The 16,079-nt window shown below is 35.8% G+C and overlaps 4 protein-coding genes and 1 long non-coding RNA gene across 6 annotated transcripts; 2 read left to right on the top strand and 3 right to left on the bottom strand.

Annotated features, from left to right (window-relative positions):
* Positions 1–66: 66 nt before the first annotated feature.
* Positions 67–3,655, bottom strand: LOC105671075 (tetraspanin-33-like). The gene is made up of 5 exons (XM_012364948.2): positions 3,136–3,655; positions 2,688–2,891; positions 2,436–2,609; positions 2,140–2,271; positions 67–1,997 (listed from the first exon to the last, which is right to left on the bottom strand). The coding sequence occupies exons 1-5, from the start codon at positions 3,229–3,231 to the stop codon at positions 1,761–1,763; spliced, it is 843 nt and encodes a 280-aa protein (XP_012220371.1). The 5' UTR covers positions 3,232–3,655; the 3' UTR covers positions 67–1,760.
* A 672-nt stretch (positions 3,656–4,327) lies between these two features.
* LOC136999361 (uncharacterized) lies at positions 4,328–11,079 on the bottom strand. Its single transcript, XR_010889733.1, has 3 exons — positions 10,930–11,079; positions 10,461–10,814; positions 4,328–4,562 (listed from the first exon to the last, which is right to left on the bottom strand). It is a non-coding gene; the product is annotated as an uncharacterized lncRNA (long non-coding RNA).
* On the top strand, positions 4,393–8,880 carry Brd8 (Bromodomain containing 8). Of its 2 annotated transcripts, XM_012365021.2 has the most exons (4): positions 4,393–4,534; positions 4,866–6,908; positions 6,963–8,149; positions 8,392–8,880. In XM_012365021.2, exons 1-4 carry the CDS (start codon positions 4,516–4,518, stop codon positions 8,566–8,568), a joined length of 3,426 nt encoding a protein of 1,141 aa, XP_012220444.2. In that variant the 5' UTR covers positions 4,393–4,515; the 3' UTR covers positions 8,569–8,880. The 2 variants fall into 2 exon arrangements, with proteins under 2 accessions (XP_012220444.2, XP_067209242.1); XM_067353141.1 differs by having other exon boundaries at positions 4,866–8,149.
* On the top strand, positions 10,720–13,454 carry LOC105671110 (heparanase-like). Its single transcript, XM_012365022.2, has 6 exons — positions 10,720–10,864; positions 11,311–11,627; positions 11,776–12,022; positions 12,127–12,486; positions 12,575–13,019; positions 13,204–13,454. The coding sequence occupies exons 1-6, from the start codon at positions 10,792–10,794 to the stop codon at positions 13,364–13,366; spliced, it is 1,605 nt and encodes a 534-aa protein (XP_012220445.1). The 5' UTR covers positions 10,720–10,791; the 3' UTR covers positions 13,367–13,454.
* LOC105671111 (uncharacterized) lies at positions 13,179–15,983 on the bottom strand. Its single transcript, XM_012365023.2, has 3 exons — positions 15,587–15,983; positions 14,936–15,241; positions 13,179–14,815 (listed from the first exon to the last, which is right to left on the bottom strand). The coding sequence occupies exons 1-3, from the start codon at positions 15,872–15,874 to the stop codon at positions 14,288–14,290; spliced, it is 1,122 nt and encodes a 373-aa protein (XP_012220446.1). The 5' UTR covers positions 15,875–15,983; the 3' UTR covers positions 13,179–14,287.
* Positions 15,984–16,079: the final 96 nt, after the last annotated feature.

Genomic DNA, 16,079 nt, shown 5'->3' on the forward strand with positions numbered 1-16,079 from the left:
TCATCTGTAATTTATGCGGTATTTTTATTGATAATTTGATTTATTGGTAATGACAAAAAAACGCAGTTTTTAGAATAATACTTATTTATTACAAACTAGGTTTTATGTCAGTTATATCATTTATTCTCGACAAAGAGACACCTAAATGCATTAAACAAATCATCCATACCAGATTATTGTCAAATTTGCTTCAAATAAAAGAATAACAATATTCTGACTTTGGCACTGGACGTTTCTCGTGTTATATGTGTCACGTTAATGTGATAAGAAATATAAATGAAATTAGTAATATAAATATACAAGTAAATGTGCGCTCATTCATGTTTTTATAATATAGATATGGCATCACATACACTGGGTAATGAAATACCATTTATAATTATCAATATCATAAGTTTTGTTCGATAGTGCGCATGTATCCACTTATAAGAGTAATATTATATTAATAATTATTGATTATAAAAAAATAATGAGCAATTGTTTCACAATAATTGTTTACATATAAATATATATATTAGTCTGTCAAATGCGTGCAATGTCCAAATATATTTAAGAATGGGAAAAAAAAATTAACAAAAATTCGATAAAAATTTTATATCTAACGAGTAAACTAAATAATTTTCAAGATTCATTTACAAGATGATATTCATTCAATTCTAATTTTAAATTCATTGCGTTCTACACATATATTAATACACAACGAATGAAAATATCCACATAACTCTCGAGACATTACCCTATTTTTCTATAAAAACAAGCTCGTGTATCACTTTATTAGTACATCAATGTTAACCGTTAAAACAATTTTGTGTCAATGTGCTGAAAACAATGAAATTATATGCCGTATATTATATTGTAATTAACTTATTAATAATATAATATCAGATCTGATTATTTTAATTAAGTGAATTTTCCTTATATATCGAATAAAAGAGACCAAAATCGTAATAAAATAATAAAATAAAATAATAAAATAAAATAATAAAAAAAAAAAAAAAAAAATAATAATAATAATAAAAGAAAATAAAATATACACATTCAATGCAAGTATACCGATTCGAGAAATATAGATATTATATGGGTAATCGTTAAATTCAGGGACATCTCTGCAACATCGTATAATATAACGAAGTGTATGATACGATTATCAACGAAATATATAGTATAAAGTTCATTATTATGATAAATGTCTCTCACTTTTGTCTTTTGCGCATTTGAGTTACCAGTTCCATGTATCGGATGCATCAATTGTGCCCTGTGCAGCCGTATTCACAAAGATACGATCTTATAACATATGACTTGCCGACTTTTGTAAGGACGATAGCAGTTCAATTAACTACATAAGCGAAAAATACGTGTTCTTTGAGTATTATAAACGAACTGTTACTGCTGATTTTAAACGTACAGGACACCATTTTTGTATCCGTAATCTCTATGTAAGTAAGATCTTTGATAATACTTAATCGTAAAGGAGATACTAGTATGTATTCTTTACTTACTAGTGAATAAAGAATCCTCGTTAATTGTAACGATTATTCTTTACTCATGTACAGTTGAAAGTAATTTTTGAAATAAAGGACGAGTTTGATGAGGGACAGGATGCACAATATGTATAAAGAGATCGCAAAGAGAACGAGCAATGCCATTCGCGCGTTTATGTTTGTCTCTGCTTCCTGTGATCCGCGCGATCGGTTGCCGTTGGCCACCTGCCTGTTGGCCGGAGAATGTATCTGGTAACGGTAGGTGGCCTGAAGTCAAGCTCAGGAATGCCAGCGAGATTTCTGCAGCTCGATCTGGCCTTCTAGTGTCTTTGCAAGATAGATTACGAACAGCTGACTGAGCGCGATACCCAAAGCAATACCAGCTATCGTGTAGAGATTGCGTTCCGCCCAACTACGTACGATCTCGATACATCCGCTGGTCCAGACTTTTTTACTTGCTTCCGATACTGGTAACATTTGGACCTTGTAACCACACATTATGTTTACAAGTCCGCTCTGCAAGTTGAAATTATTTCGTCAGGACATTGAAGAAATAGATACTGTGTTTAAAGATATCATTGACTTGTTGTTTGAAAATAATGAAAATATCCTTTGATTAAAAAATATCTTTTTCGTATTTACGGCAGATAATACATACGGATATATCGGTGGCGTTTATGCAACAAGAGAACGGCACGCCGCAGCGTTCTACACTAGGGCTAGTGCAATTGAAATATTCATTCTTTCCCCAATCCAAATATCCCTCTTGGCTCAAGCCGCAACATTTAAACTATAACACAAAATTTTATGAATATTGCTGTGTGCATAAAATATTTACAAGCTGTGCAAAAACTTATATAGGGTATCTCAAAATATTCACAAATTAAAGTATTACAGGAAAAAAAATTTTCTTCATAAAAGAATATATTTATCACTATATAATTCCATTCTTACTTCTTGTTGCCCAAAATCAATAAAATTTTGCAGATCTGGATCTTCTCTGTATGTTTGAATTATTTTATCTGTAAATGATTCTTCCAAAAGAGTCTGCAATGTGTGTGGGAATACAAAACCTACTATCGCCACACCCATCTCCAGAAGGAAGAACACCAGAAGACATAGAGAATACTAAAAGAGTTCATTGATTAGTTAATTAAATATATTTTACATCAGTCAAAAGAATATTTTTTATATTGTGAAACTAACAAATTTAAGAAGGCATGTGTTCTCACGAAGAGCTCCTACACATCCTGCAAAACTAACAACAAAGACTACTCCACCAGCTATCAGCATCACTAGAGATATGTTCAAGACCACATCGTAAACATTTTCTACTCTGACGGATCCAGTTGCTTGCCACTTATCAACAAATGCATAGAGACCTACACCAATCAACAATCCTCCAAATAGCTAAACAAAAAAAAAATTATACTAAATTATCATCATTATATTCATATTAAATAATAACTATTTTTATTTCCGCATTAATTATCTTTAATGTCTTTTTTGCGATTTATATAAAAATAAATAACGATTTGTGACGTCTAATATATATTCCATCTCATCATTGAGTAACAAATTATATACTGCATTTTTACCAATGTAGAAAATAAATCGTTATGCAAAAATGCAAGAATACGAATAAATTGCTTACCCAGAAGACGAAATTCAGCATGAAGATCATGTATTTCACGCACGAACTGACGTACGTGAAATTGTTGCTCCGCCTGCGGCAATGATTATTCATCATTATATCTTGGCAGAAACTCGATAGATTTCACAATTAATCAGTATCTTCGAAACAAAAGCAGCACAATGTATAACACGTTGCTCGTTCACGGATTACTTTAATCTACGGCGATGAAACACAACCTATGTTGATGAAACTTATTTTGACAGCTCGCATTTGTTCCGCCATTACCAGCCATTACGATGTTTCCTGTCACAGCGTTCCCGTATTCACGTTTCGTCGCACGAAATTATTCATCTATTTTACGTTCTGCATTGGCAACACAGAAATACACAGTAAATCAGTTCAGTTTAGTTGTCCATGTACACTTTCTATATTTGAAATAAAATAAATATATATGTATTTAATATTTGAAGGAAGAAAGAGGAAAGCTGCAATAAAATCTGTTAAAACCATTGAACACATATGTACTAGAATGGGTTTTCTCTCATATCTAACATATGCATATCTAACACAAGTGCGCGAGATGACGAAGAAAGCAGCAGTTTAGCTCTATCTCCTTTTTTAGTAGTAGAGACTCTACTTTTAAAGTACAGATTCTAAAATCCTTAGGGCCATTCCGCAATGAGCAAATGTCCTGTCGCCAGTCGCAAAATGGCAATTACTAATTGAAAAGTGCTGGTTATTTCTGGTTATTACTGGAAAGATGGCGACGCTTATTGGTCAATGGTGACATCTTTGGTAACTAACATGTATTAATAGGTCTGTTCTTTATAGCTGAACTGGCTGCACTAGTTCAGAGTTTATCTTTTTCTTTCCATATTGAAAGGAGAAAGATAAACTCTGAACTAGTGCAGCCAGTTCAGCTATAAAGAACAGACCTATTGTCTATATCACTAGGGCGCCTTAATGTTCCGCTACAAAAGCTTCGAGTCACGCGCATCTAGTGTTTAGATAGTTCAAAACGATTCAATGTACAGATTTAGATTTTTAATTTAGGCGGCGTTAAATAATCTCTACTTTTACAAAAGAAAGCTTATATTCTTTAATTGACATCTCGTATATCGGATGCAGTGTGAATTTTTCATTTAAGGTTTTCAAACAACAATTTGAAAGATATGGAAAGATTTTTGGAAATATGTCAGTTTCTGACTAATTAATGCACAACACATCAAATTTATTGGGATTATAAGTTTGAAGAGTACAGAATAAGACCTGGTAACCGGCTATACATGACGCTAAACTAACTCTGTACGGCAGAACAGAATATTTCTGTGTTTTCAAAGAGTTGCAAGACACAGTATAATTCGCACTTTTATCTGAAAACTTTTGGAAAGAAGTGCAATGGCATCGATGCAAGACAGTAAGTTCAGCGTTTAACAGGTTTCATGCTGTAAATGTATAAAAACAGACTTCTAAGTTGCAAAGAAAATTGAATATTATGTTTTGATTTTAAGTTAAAAGATTTCGGATAATTTTTTTACATATTTGCGGTTAATTGATAGCATATGCTATTAAATATTTTTGTTTACTTTAATAAAATAAAAAGTTTTGTGGTTATAATGCACCATTAACATGGGTGCATTGTGGTTATTACAAAATTACTGAATACAATAATGAGTATTTTGAAATACTAAACTAAAAACTTCAAATTAAATTACATACTGTTATTTAATTAAGAAAATAAATTTCAGAACTAAAACTCAAACGTGTCAGTTGCGATACATGGACTACGCGGGAACAATTATGCCTAGCATCAAGTGTGCTAAAGTCTGGGGACCAGAATTGGATGAGTGTATCTAGATCATTGAAGCCTTTCATAGAAAAAGAATTGCTAAGGCCTGCTGACTGGTATTCACAAAAGTCATGTGCCATGCAATACGCATATCTGCTTGAAAATGCTGATACACCAAAAAGGAAGAAACGAGAGAGCGGCGAAACCACCAGTGAATCCATAGTTAGAAGATTGACACAGGAGAGATTAACTGAATTGAATCAGGCTTTAGCTTATCATAAGAATGAATATTTGCGGCTTAAAGCAGATATAAATCTACTCAAGTCTGGCACGATAAGCGATGAGAACTTGGAGAAGATGTGGCACGATATACAACAAGAAGAACACGAAGCAGAACAGAAGACACGGGTTCAGATAGCGTGGCTAGCAAAACGTCAACAGCAACAGAAGCAAGAGATGAGTTCACCATCTATCTCGACTTCGGTCGCAAATCAAACTCGCAAACTTGTGGAAAGTGCGATGGACACAACAGTGCAGGAACCTGTCATGGCGGAACCCTCGACGGAAAATGACGATGAGAAGAAAAACAACAGGGGCGGTAGATCTCCATTGCTGACGAGTTTGCTGAAGTCTCCCAGCCCGACCACTCAAACCATGCAAACCTTTTCGTCTACCTCCGTTCAAGTCAGTTCGCCAACCATCACCAGTCTTCTCGGGTCGAGTCCCAAGATACTAAACACGCAATTGACACAAAATGTGTCGCCGCAGTTGCAGCAACTGGTCTCAACAGCTATCGCCAGTGGCAATGCAAACGTGACATCGGAACGGCCATCCGTCGGCGCGCCTACACTTTCTATGCTGCTCGAGATGCCGGCCAGCGCGCAGAGAGGACCCCTACCAAACCTGCAAACGACGAATCCTGCAGCAAGCATACAGCAACAACAACAAACGACTATGACTGCGGCCACCACTACCTCCGAGGTGCACAATTTCCAGCAAGCGGTGCAACCGCAACCTCAAATTCATCAGATGACCATACAGAACGAAACGACGAGTGCCACAGCAGCAGTGACGATACCTACGGCAGCGACTCCGGCACTCGCTGCAATCGTTACTGCACCGACAAATATACCTGTATCGGAGAACATGGTGCAGATAATCGATCACATAGACGACGTGATACGCAAAGACATAATGACAGACGTGATAGATAAAGACGAGATAAATGAAATCATCGGCGATATCGAGGAGTTGATCAAAAAAGAGATTACCCATAGTCCGCAGTCTCTAGACACGATTGGCTCGACGACGACGACGGCTACGACAACAACGACGACGACCACGACAACGACAACAATGGCGGCGACGACGACGGCGACGACGACGGCGACGGCGGCAGTTGTTGGCGGTCTGACAGGCGTATCGCAGCAAACACCGGGAAATCCGATAGTAGCGCAATCAAAGCCCGAACCGAGGGATGTAGACGAGGCTGTTTCACTGTCCGACTCGCCGCAGAGTGAAATGGCGATTGAAGAAATTGACTCCAGCACCTCGAACATCGCCGAAATTATTGGCACCGTTGCCATAGAGCCACAGGAGTCTAAAATCATCGTTGCGGAGGTCACGGAGCCCACAACGAAAACGTCGGAGGAGAGCAAATTCGAGGCGAGTATTTGCGATGAGAGAATGACTTTGACCGAGAATATTGTTCCAGAGTTAGAAGTGAACAGCACAAAGAACAGCAAGAATACTTCGATGGAGGGGAAACAACTGGATGCCGAAGTGAAGTCTTCAACCGCAACATCCGCGGAGACCGAGGAGAACGATTCTAAGCTTCTAGAGAAGGCAAAGCAGGCGACAGAGGAAACCGTGGAGGAAGAGGTGGAAGAAGTGGAGGAGGAGGAAGAGGATGAGGAGGAAGAGGTGGAAGTGATCGTGTCCGAAGACAAGGAGTCGTCCGAGAACGTCAAGGAGCAGAAGGAGCCTGCGGAAGAAACTGAAGGTAAAAATAATGCGAGATTAGATCAATTAGAAATGCATCTGGCGAAAATTACAGGGGACCAGCAGGACGTGCCGTCCACGGAGGTCGTGAGTGTTTCTTCGGAAGTGATGAACGACGTGCACAGTACCGAAGACACAGAGAAGTCACAGGACATTAGCCTGATTCTGGAGGACGATGAGAGCAGTCAGAGCTCAGAGAGTAAGAAGAAAGCAGCGGCGGAGGAGCAGATTATCGAGAACACGGTTGAGAGTGCCGAATCCTTGGAATCGTTTAAGGAGGAATCTGTGGTTTTGGTAAAAGATAAAACCACTGTGGAAGTAAAAGAAGAGTTGTCGGTGAAATCACAAGAGGAAGAGGCTGTTGAGGAAACATTGGAAATATACACGGATGAATTTAAGAAGGAAGAAATCAAGGATTCTTCAGAGGATACCACGAGCTCTATTTTGCAAGATACAGAGATGAAGGAGGAGGAAATTGGCAATGAGGCGGCTGAGGATATCACCCATGTGGTAACCGCAGAGGGAGTGGAAAACGTCAAAAGTGAGCCGGTAGATACTGTAACCAACGCGGACGTGAGTATTAAAAAAACCGAGACTCCGGAAGTTAAATCTGAACCAAAGACTGAGACTGAACCGGAAGGTAGCGGATCGTTTCATGGAAAAAGTTCGGTTCGCAGTTCAAGTACGGAGGAGGATAAAAAAGAGAAAGTAGAGATAAAAGAGGAGATAAAGGAAGACGTTAAGAAGACCGTCGATAGTGAGCAGAGCATAAAGAAAGAAATAGACTCTACAGTTGGGGAGGAACCTGGAGAATTAGACGAAGAAGAATCCTCCTTAAGCAAATTGAGCAGCGGACGGGCGATGAAGACGTATTCCAAGAGACAGAACGTCGCCATGGACAGTGAGCCGGAGAACGAGGGCACGGGAGAAGGTGCGGATTATCGCGCCTGGAAAAAGGCGGTCATGCTCGTCTACAATCGTCTAGCCACACACAAATACGCGTCCGTGTTCCTGAGACCGATCACAGAGGATCAGGCACCTGGATATCATTCGGTGATCTTTCGACCAATGGATCTGTCAACCGTTAAGAAGAACATTGATAACGGTACGATTAGATCAACTATGCACTTTCAAAGAGATGTCATGCTAATGTTCCAGAACGCTATTATGTACAACAAACATGACACGTTTATCTACAAAATGGCAGTTTCGATGCAGGAGGAGTGCTTGCAACATATGCAGGTAAAAAAAATAAGTTATATCAATCCATTGGTATTTTTGCAATTTTATTTTTATAATTTTAAAAAATTTGAAAACTCTGAGCAATTCAATATCAATTATACTCAATATTAATTTACGTGATATTTTTTATTCTGTCAATTAATACGCTTATTTAAAAGCTAGAGAAAATTTGTGTTGTATATGAATACTTTCGCATATCATTATTTACTAATCTTTATAAACTAATTATTATTTGCTTTTAGATATTAGTGCAAGTAACGGGAGAAGGAACATTCCGAAGGGAGACTAGAACTGCCACGAGCAGTAGCAGTGAGACGACCGATAGCATCATTAAACGGAAACGAAGCCATATTACGCCAAGTCCTCACGACACCGATAATCCTCGTTCGAAAAAACGTAGAAAATCCGAAAACGATTAAATTGCGTCAATGAGAACTGTATATATGGGATATAAAGATTTATATGTTAAACACACGCAAAAAAGAAAAATATGGAAGGCGAATCTAGAGCAGGTATAAAGCTTTAGCTTGCAAATTGTAGGCAGAATTGAAAGTATACATTACTATCGCCTATAAATATAGACAAAATCCAAAGCCTACAAAAAGTTTGTAATATAGTACTACTGTGTTAAAATAAAACCCAACTTTTATTTTATAAGGTCAGTTATAAAAGTATTATTTGCACCTAGCAGCTCTGACAACCGTAAAATAAATATTACGAAATCATTTCTATCTATTGAGTTTCTTTTTTTCCATATCTTTAGATAATAAAAATAATTAACATCAAATATATAAGTATTAAATACATTTTTTTGTTGTCAAAGAAATTAATTCTATAGAAATTTTTATTTCTCATAAACGTATGACAGAAAAGCACATGAAAAAATTGTAAACTTGTGTTATAACAATAACCTGATATAAATGCCACAAGTAACGAAAAAAACACTACACATCTTATTCTCCTGCAACTTTTAATTGATTGACCATCACAATTATAATAAAAATTCACTAGTATATTAAAGTAACAACTACAAGTTGGGATATTACATTTCAAATTATTACATTTCGCGAGTTATATATGTGTGTAAAATAAAATGGGTTACTATCGCGCTTGGGGAGATATGAAGATGATGTGTAGTTCTGAAGAAGAGGGTTATGAAAATCGTGTTCTTGAGGCTAGAGAAAAGAGAAGAGGCTATGCTTCGAGCACTTTTGGAGAAGTAAGTAAAGTACAGTAGAAACAAACATGTGGCATAACTTGAAGTTGAGAAAACGCCAATATTAAAGTGTTGAATTTTTCTAATCAATCAATATTATGGATATTACACGTTATATCATCTAATCAAATATAAATTTAAAACTTAGAATTTGTCTCAATATGCATATTTTTGACAAGGACAATGGCTAAAATTAGTTTATTAAAAATTTAATATTAGCTTTTTCAAGATTTAATTATACGGCGTTTATGGGGGAGATAAAAGACACAAAATACATATTACAATCGTATTTAAAGCCCTCCGTTCCAATTCTATCGATATCGATCGACGATACCGATCAGCAATTTTGGGCTGAGGATGAATTGAGCAATTCGGAATCACGACAGAGATTGACTTCGAGAAGGAAGCGTCGGCATAGTATTTCCTATAGGAATCGTAGGAACAGAAGCCGATCCTATATACATGTTCCTCATTCTTTAAATTCCAGCTCTGATTCAACTTGTGCAAAGACATCGCTTCAAAGTACACTTGTTCTTTCAAATTATTTTGTTAAAATATTTTATCAGATTCTTCTATCGACTAGATATGCTTATTTTATAAATACAATTCTCTTCAGTTCACAGAAAACGAAGATGTCAATGTCAATGTCAGTTGAAGAAATTACAATTCATGAATTCAGAAGAGGCATCAGGTACAAGTATCAAAGGAACGACAATAAATAAAGTAGTTTTTCCAGAATGTCAAATTGCATCTACTTCTGGCCAAAAATCCACCAATTCCTATCCTGATAATCATCAGGCGGGCCTGTCGTCTATAAATCATCGTGAACAAACCGACGATACGATAAGAAGGGTCCGAAAAATCAGATTAAAAAAAATCCGTGATTCGCCTAAGTATTAACGAAGGTAAAACTTTTACAATATTCTAGTGATTGCCACCGATAAACTTTTTTTTACAAAGAAAGTTAATTTCAAAATATGTAATATTATAAATCAATAATATTTCTCTTCATAATTTTTTTTCTAAGATGTTTTTTATAGATATTTTTTATAAAACATTTAAAAAGTTGGATATTTATTGTTTATTTATACTTACAGAAAGTTGTCTTCAAATTAATCAATTTGTGATGATTAATTCAATATCGCGATGATTCATTTTATTTCGTAGTTTTGTCCAAATTTTGTAATATTTATATCTTATTTATTTCTCAATTTACGTTGCGTTGCAAAGAGCGAGGTGCTACGAATAGCAGAGTCAGCCCTTTTTCGTTATGTTCGCCGCAGTCAGCATTTGCAACGTGAGGCGGAAGTTCGATTATGTGTACTATCAATTGTTCACTGATACGCAAAAAGAACGGCGGATAAGCGTGTGATATTTACGACGTTTGAATAAATCGTAATAAACTGTAGGAATCTCCTCGACGACAATGAATTACTTCGCGAGCAACAACTGGAACAAAAATCAGTATCAGAACTTGAATGATGCTCGCGTACGAAGCAGTAAGTTGACATTCAAACTAAATCTTGTCAGAAAGAACGTGAGACAAAAATCACGCTTTGCTTACTTTGAACCTTGAACAAATTACGTTTTGTGCAACATTTTCTCCATTCTCGGAGCGTACTTTACATATTACATCGTTGACATAATACATCCTCCTGTCAACGAAACGCCATCTTTGCCCCGGGAAACTCACGTGATAATATTTTGATTTGTACATGGTTGATTCTCAAATGATCTATTTAATAATCTTGTATTTCTTTTTAATAAATTTATAGGACATATTTGACTTTAAATTGAATTTATTGCAATAATTAATTTTGCTTTGCAATTTGTTAAAATTTTATCCAATCAATTTCAATCTTAATTTACTTTATTTTGGTAGAACAAATTTCCATTTCTAATTCACAATCGACAAACTCTGATATAGAATATTTTTATATTGCAGATTCGGTGGTGCGTTCTATTCTTTGTTGCACAATATTGGGCTTGTGCTCAACGCTATTAATACTCTCATTATGGAGCTCTAACATTCATATTCCGACAATTCGCACTCATGTGTTATATCTTGACAGACAGCAATCTCTTTTACATATCACTTCTGACAAATTCTTGTCATTTGGTCTCGATACATCCTTACTTCGGAATATGAATGAATTACCTGTTAAACAAAAGGAATTTATTAATTTGGCCCGTCACTTAAGTCCTGCTTATGTAAGAATAGGTGGAACTTCTGCAGACTGTCTAATATTTGATCAGAATCAGGTTAGTCTGTAAATGTTGGATTTTTTTAAGAATCTCCAAAAAAATCATTAACAGAATATTTTGTTTCTAAATAGTGGAATAATATTAATTATAAATATCTGCTTGTAGTTGCAATATTTATTTCTATCTTATATGTTTGATACTTTAGGTGGAACAAAACTCTCTCAGAAAAATATTAAGTCCTGTAGATGGCCAGGATATCAGCAATTTCACAATCTCTAGTGCAGATCTGCTTGCTGTCTATAATTTTGCAGCAAAATCTGAGTTACGAATGATTTTTGATCTGAATGTATTACTGAGAAACTCAGACGGATCCTGGAATGATACTAATGCACAAGAAATTATTATGTTTGCCAAAACTCAAGGCATGGAACTAGATTGGCAATTAGGAAATGGTAATAAGAAATATAAAGATTTAATACGCATAAAAAATAATTGTTAAAAATTGTTATTTTTTATACACATGCGCAATCTGGAATATTGATTTTGATATTTTCAGAACCAAATTCCTTTAAACATGTTTTTAATGTAACGATTTCTGCGATTCAACTCGCAAGGGATTATAATCGGTTGAGGCAATTGCTAGACGAAGCAGGATACATCAGCAGCATCCTCGTCGGACCGGAAGTGAATCACATTGGAGACACAAATCACAAAGGGGAAATATATGCTGAGACTTTCCTCGAAAGTCAAAAAAACATCGTAAATTATGTAACTTGGCATCAATATTATCTGAACGGACGAGAAGCTAAAGCCATAGATTTCGTGAATCCTCGCACATTTAATTGGTTACCGATGCAAATCAAGAGTATAGGAAACGTTGTTGCTGCATCTGCACAAAACGTTTCCATGTGGTTGTGTATGTGCATTACATTAGAGTCAGGAGTTTCTGCATTACGGATCAATATATTAAGAGATTACATTCAGTAAAGAATTTTGATTTACAGCAGAAACTAGCACTGCGTACGGCGGAGGAGCACCCGGATTGTCTGACAGATTTGTAGCCGGATTTTTATGGTTGGATAAATTGGGTTACAGCGCTAGTGCTGGATTAAACGTTGTCACGAGGCAATCATTGTTCGGCGGAGATTATGCTATGGTGTCGCCAAATCTCACACCGAACCCCGATTGGTGGGTCAGTGTCTTCTACAAGCAATTCGTATCGGAGAAGGTTCTAAAATTGCTCACACCCAACAACTTTGACTACGTACGGCTATACATGCATTGTACACCGAAAAAAGCTTTAATCGCCAGAGTGCCGGCTGTCACAATCTATGGAATGAATATTGATAAAATTGCGGTTCGCATCGATATTCCAGAGTTGATAGTACAGTCTAGTAAAATAGTGAAGATATTCTTTTACTCTTTGACTGCTGATTATTTTCAGTCAAGGTATGTAAAACTAAAAAAAAAATCTATCTATTCTAATATAGTTATATTATGTGTATGTAATTTTTCAAGTTTTTGTTGTGTACTATCATTGACACACACATAAAAATTCAAGTAGCAGTATTTAATGTTTTATTAAGATAAAAATTAAGAATAGAGATCTGAGAGTTATTGTTTTATTCTACAGTGAAATAAAGTTGAATGGCGAAAGGTTAAAATTACAACAGAATGGAGATTTACCGCCATTTCGACCTAGGATACTGGATCCTACGGATCTTATAATCCTACCGCCGTATTCCATGGTCTTCATGATTATTCATGGCATCGAGGTTTCTGGCTGTTCGACATGAATGAAGAAAATGTGATACAAGTCAATTTTATGTGATTTACATTGTATATCTTTCTTATATATATTAAATATTTATATATTGTAACTTATATTACATATATATATATGTATATATATATTTTACAAACTCTTATCAACAAGTCGTTTACAAGCACGAATCTCCTTTATATAAGGATCCTATTTCAATTGGGAATGTATTTTCTTATTACGTAATAATTTTCAATTTATGATTTGTTTTACTATCATTTTAGAAATAATAAATATTACAATGTGCTTTACAAATAGTAACAGTCAATGGCATTACACGCAACTATTCTTGCGATATTGGATTCCAATAGCTACACAGTTTTGTTCTACTGACGATGCACATTACACTTTTCTTATTTTTTGTTTACATATTTTCTATCTTTATTTAGCAAACATATCATGCTGCCTTTATTTATTTAAACTTTATAATCTTTCTTATTTATAAATATCGAAAAGAATAAGGTAATACACAACGAAATGATATTTATACATCGAAAAAAGAGCTCTTATGTAATGAGTAGAGCCCGGATTTAGTAGAAGTTCTCAGATCGAGCAACCGTAGCTAGTTCTCCCCACCATGTCGCGCTCGTCGAGCGGGTCGAAGTGAAGCGAGCTGTGAGGAACTCGCTACGGTCGACTCGAAATGGTACGTCGGCCGGCGGAAAACCCGGGCTCTAGTAATGAGACTAGCATTGTCATCACTCAATACTCCTTCAGTTTCTGTAAAAAATGTGCAACACTCGAATCGAGGGAATAAAACATCTAGGGGGTAATCATTAATGCAAACATTGACATGATACATTATAATACAATACTATCTGTAATGATGGATTTTGCACGAATACTTGATACCTATAATTGTATTGTGAACCTCAATTATTATCGTTTTACTACTCTACTCTGCAGCAGAGATTGTGATGGTCTTTCCCTTAGGATCATCAAATCTATCCATTGTACGAATATCCATAATCATAGTGAGTGCCCATATCATAATTAAGGCTAATATTGCAGTCACGAATATTCCAGTCCAAATCGGTATGCTGGTGAAACCAACGCAGTCATATGCATCGTCGAATACCGCGTTTTTAGCATCGACTTGAACTTGCATATCTGAGATGTTCAAGTGTACAGTATTGTTAATGAAGACAGTGTTCAAAGAACAATGATAAGAGAAGTTGTACGGGAAGTAAATATCTTTTTTAGCAAATAGAGTATCCCTTGCGTTGTTTGTTTCAAAATTGACTTTTTCCATTGTGTAATAGCCCCTACTTTTGACTGGGAAGAAAATGTCAAGCGACAAATCGCCAATGTTTTCAATACCAGAAAGCTTGATGTTCAAGATCAGTGTACCATTCACCTTCCGAGTCGACGTTGCAGTCACTTTAGATCCAGGAAGTTCCACGGACTTTTCCGACTTCGGTGCCTACAATTTTTGATAAGTTTTTCTCTTTTTATTGCTTCTTTAATGTCTCAAAAAAATTTTTTTTTTATTTTAAATTTGTTTCAAGATTTTTTGCATATTTAAACTGAACAACCATCTCACCTTGAATGTTGGTGATGTGCTGGCATATAGAATGACTCTGTCTGTTTTTATTTTAAATTCTGTAGAATTTTCTTTAGCAGTATCCCTTTTTATGCGTTCAGTTTGACTGTAACGACATTGTTTTCCTGCAAGTGCTATACATGCATTTGAATCTGAATCCTTTAGAGCCATGTTTAATTGATCATCACTTAGATCTTCTATTATTCTCATCTGTTCGTCGTTAAAAACTTTTTGAAAGACTGCATCTGGCGTATGAACACATGGGAAATAGTGTATTTCAGAGCCATTAGTGACAACTGACAGTACCTATAATATTCAAATAGCAATGTTATTATATAATTTTTGGAAGTGAATAATTGATATTTGCGCTATGTACTTAATTGAAATAAGATGGAAACATAGGATACGCTAATAAAACACATTTAATACAATATATTTAAAACATATTTAAAACAATATTATATCAATATGTAACATGATAAATGTCAAATATAGTTTATTCATTAAGCTTTACATTTTTTCTTTTCCTTCATCAACTATATTCTGTGTCCTTCTTTACATTTTTTATTTTAGCTTTTTAAAACGTGCAGAAATTACAGAAAAACAGTCTAAAAGAGAAGTCTTTTTTGAATTGGTGACTATCAAATTAACCTTGTTGTTCTTCAAATCCTCGATACACAATTCATCGGCGACAAGTATCGTTGGTTTCGTTAGTCTCATTTGTGACAGGCTCCTCTCAAAGTCCTCCGAAGACAGTTGAAACAGCGGATTTGGAGGCGGAGTCGTTTTGTATGTCGAATCGTAATCGGATGATTCGTTGTGCGGGCACCATATCACGACGGGCGTACCGCCGGCACGGGAAAATGTAAATTGACAGGCGACAATCAATACGAGAAACGATATAGGAACGAGGCTCGATTTTTTTATACTATTCGTCATCGTGAAGACGAAAAGAAAAGGGCCGAATGAATACAACTATACTGATCGCAAGCACCACACCAGGCGTACTTCAGAGCACCTGACTGCCCGCGATCATATGACACATGTCACGTGGCCGATGCACTTCCGGATTTCGAAAGAGCGCCCTGTATTTCATTAGAGCGCACAATTTTATTGTCAGAGTGTTGCATAAAATAATAATATT

Source organism: Linepithema humile, chromosome 4 (assembly GCF_040581485.1).
Source record: "Linepithema humile isolate Giens D197 chromosome 4, Lhum_UNIL_v1.0, whole genome shotgun sequence".
NCBI classification, from domain to species: domain Eukaryota; kingdom Metazoa; phylum Arthropoda; class Insecta; order Hymenoptera; family Formicidae; genus Linepithema; species Linepithema humile.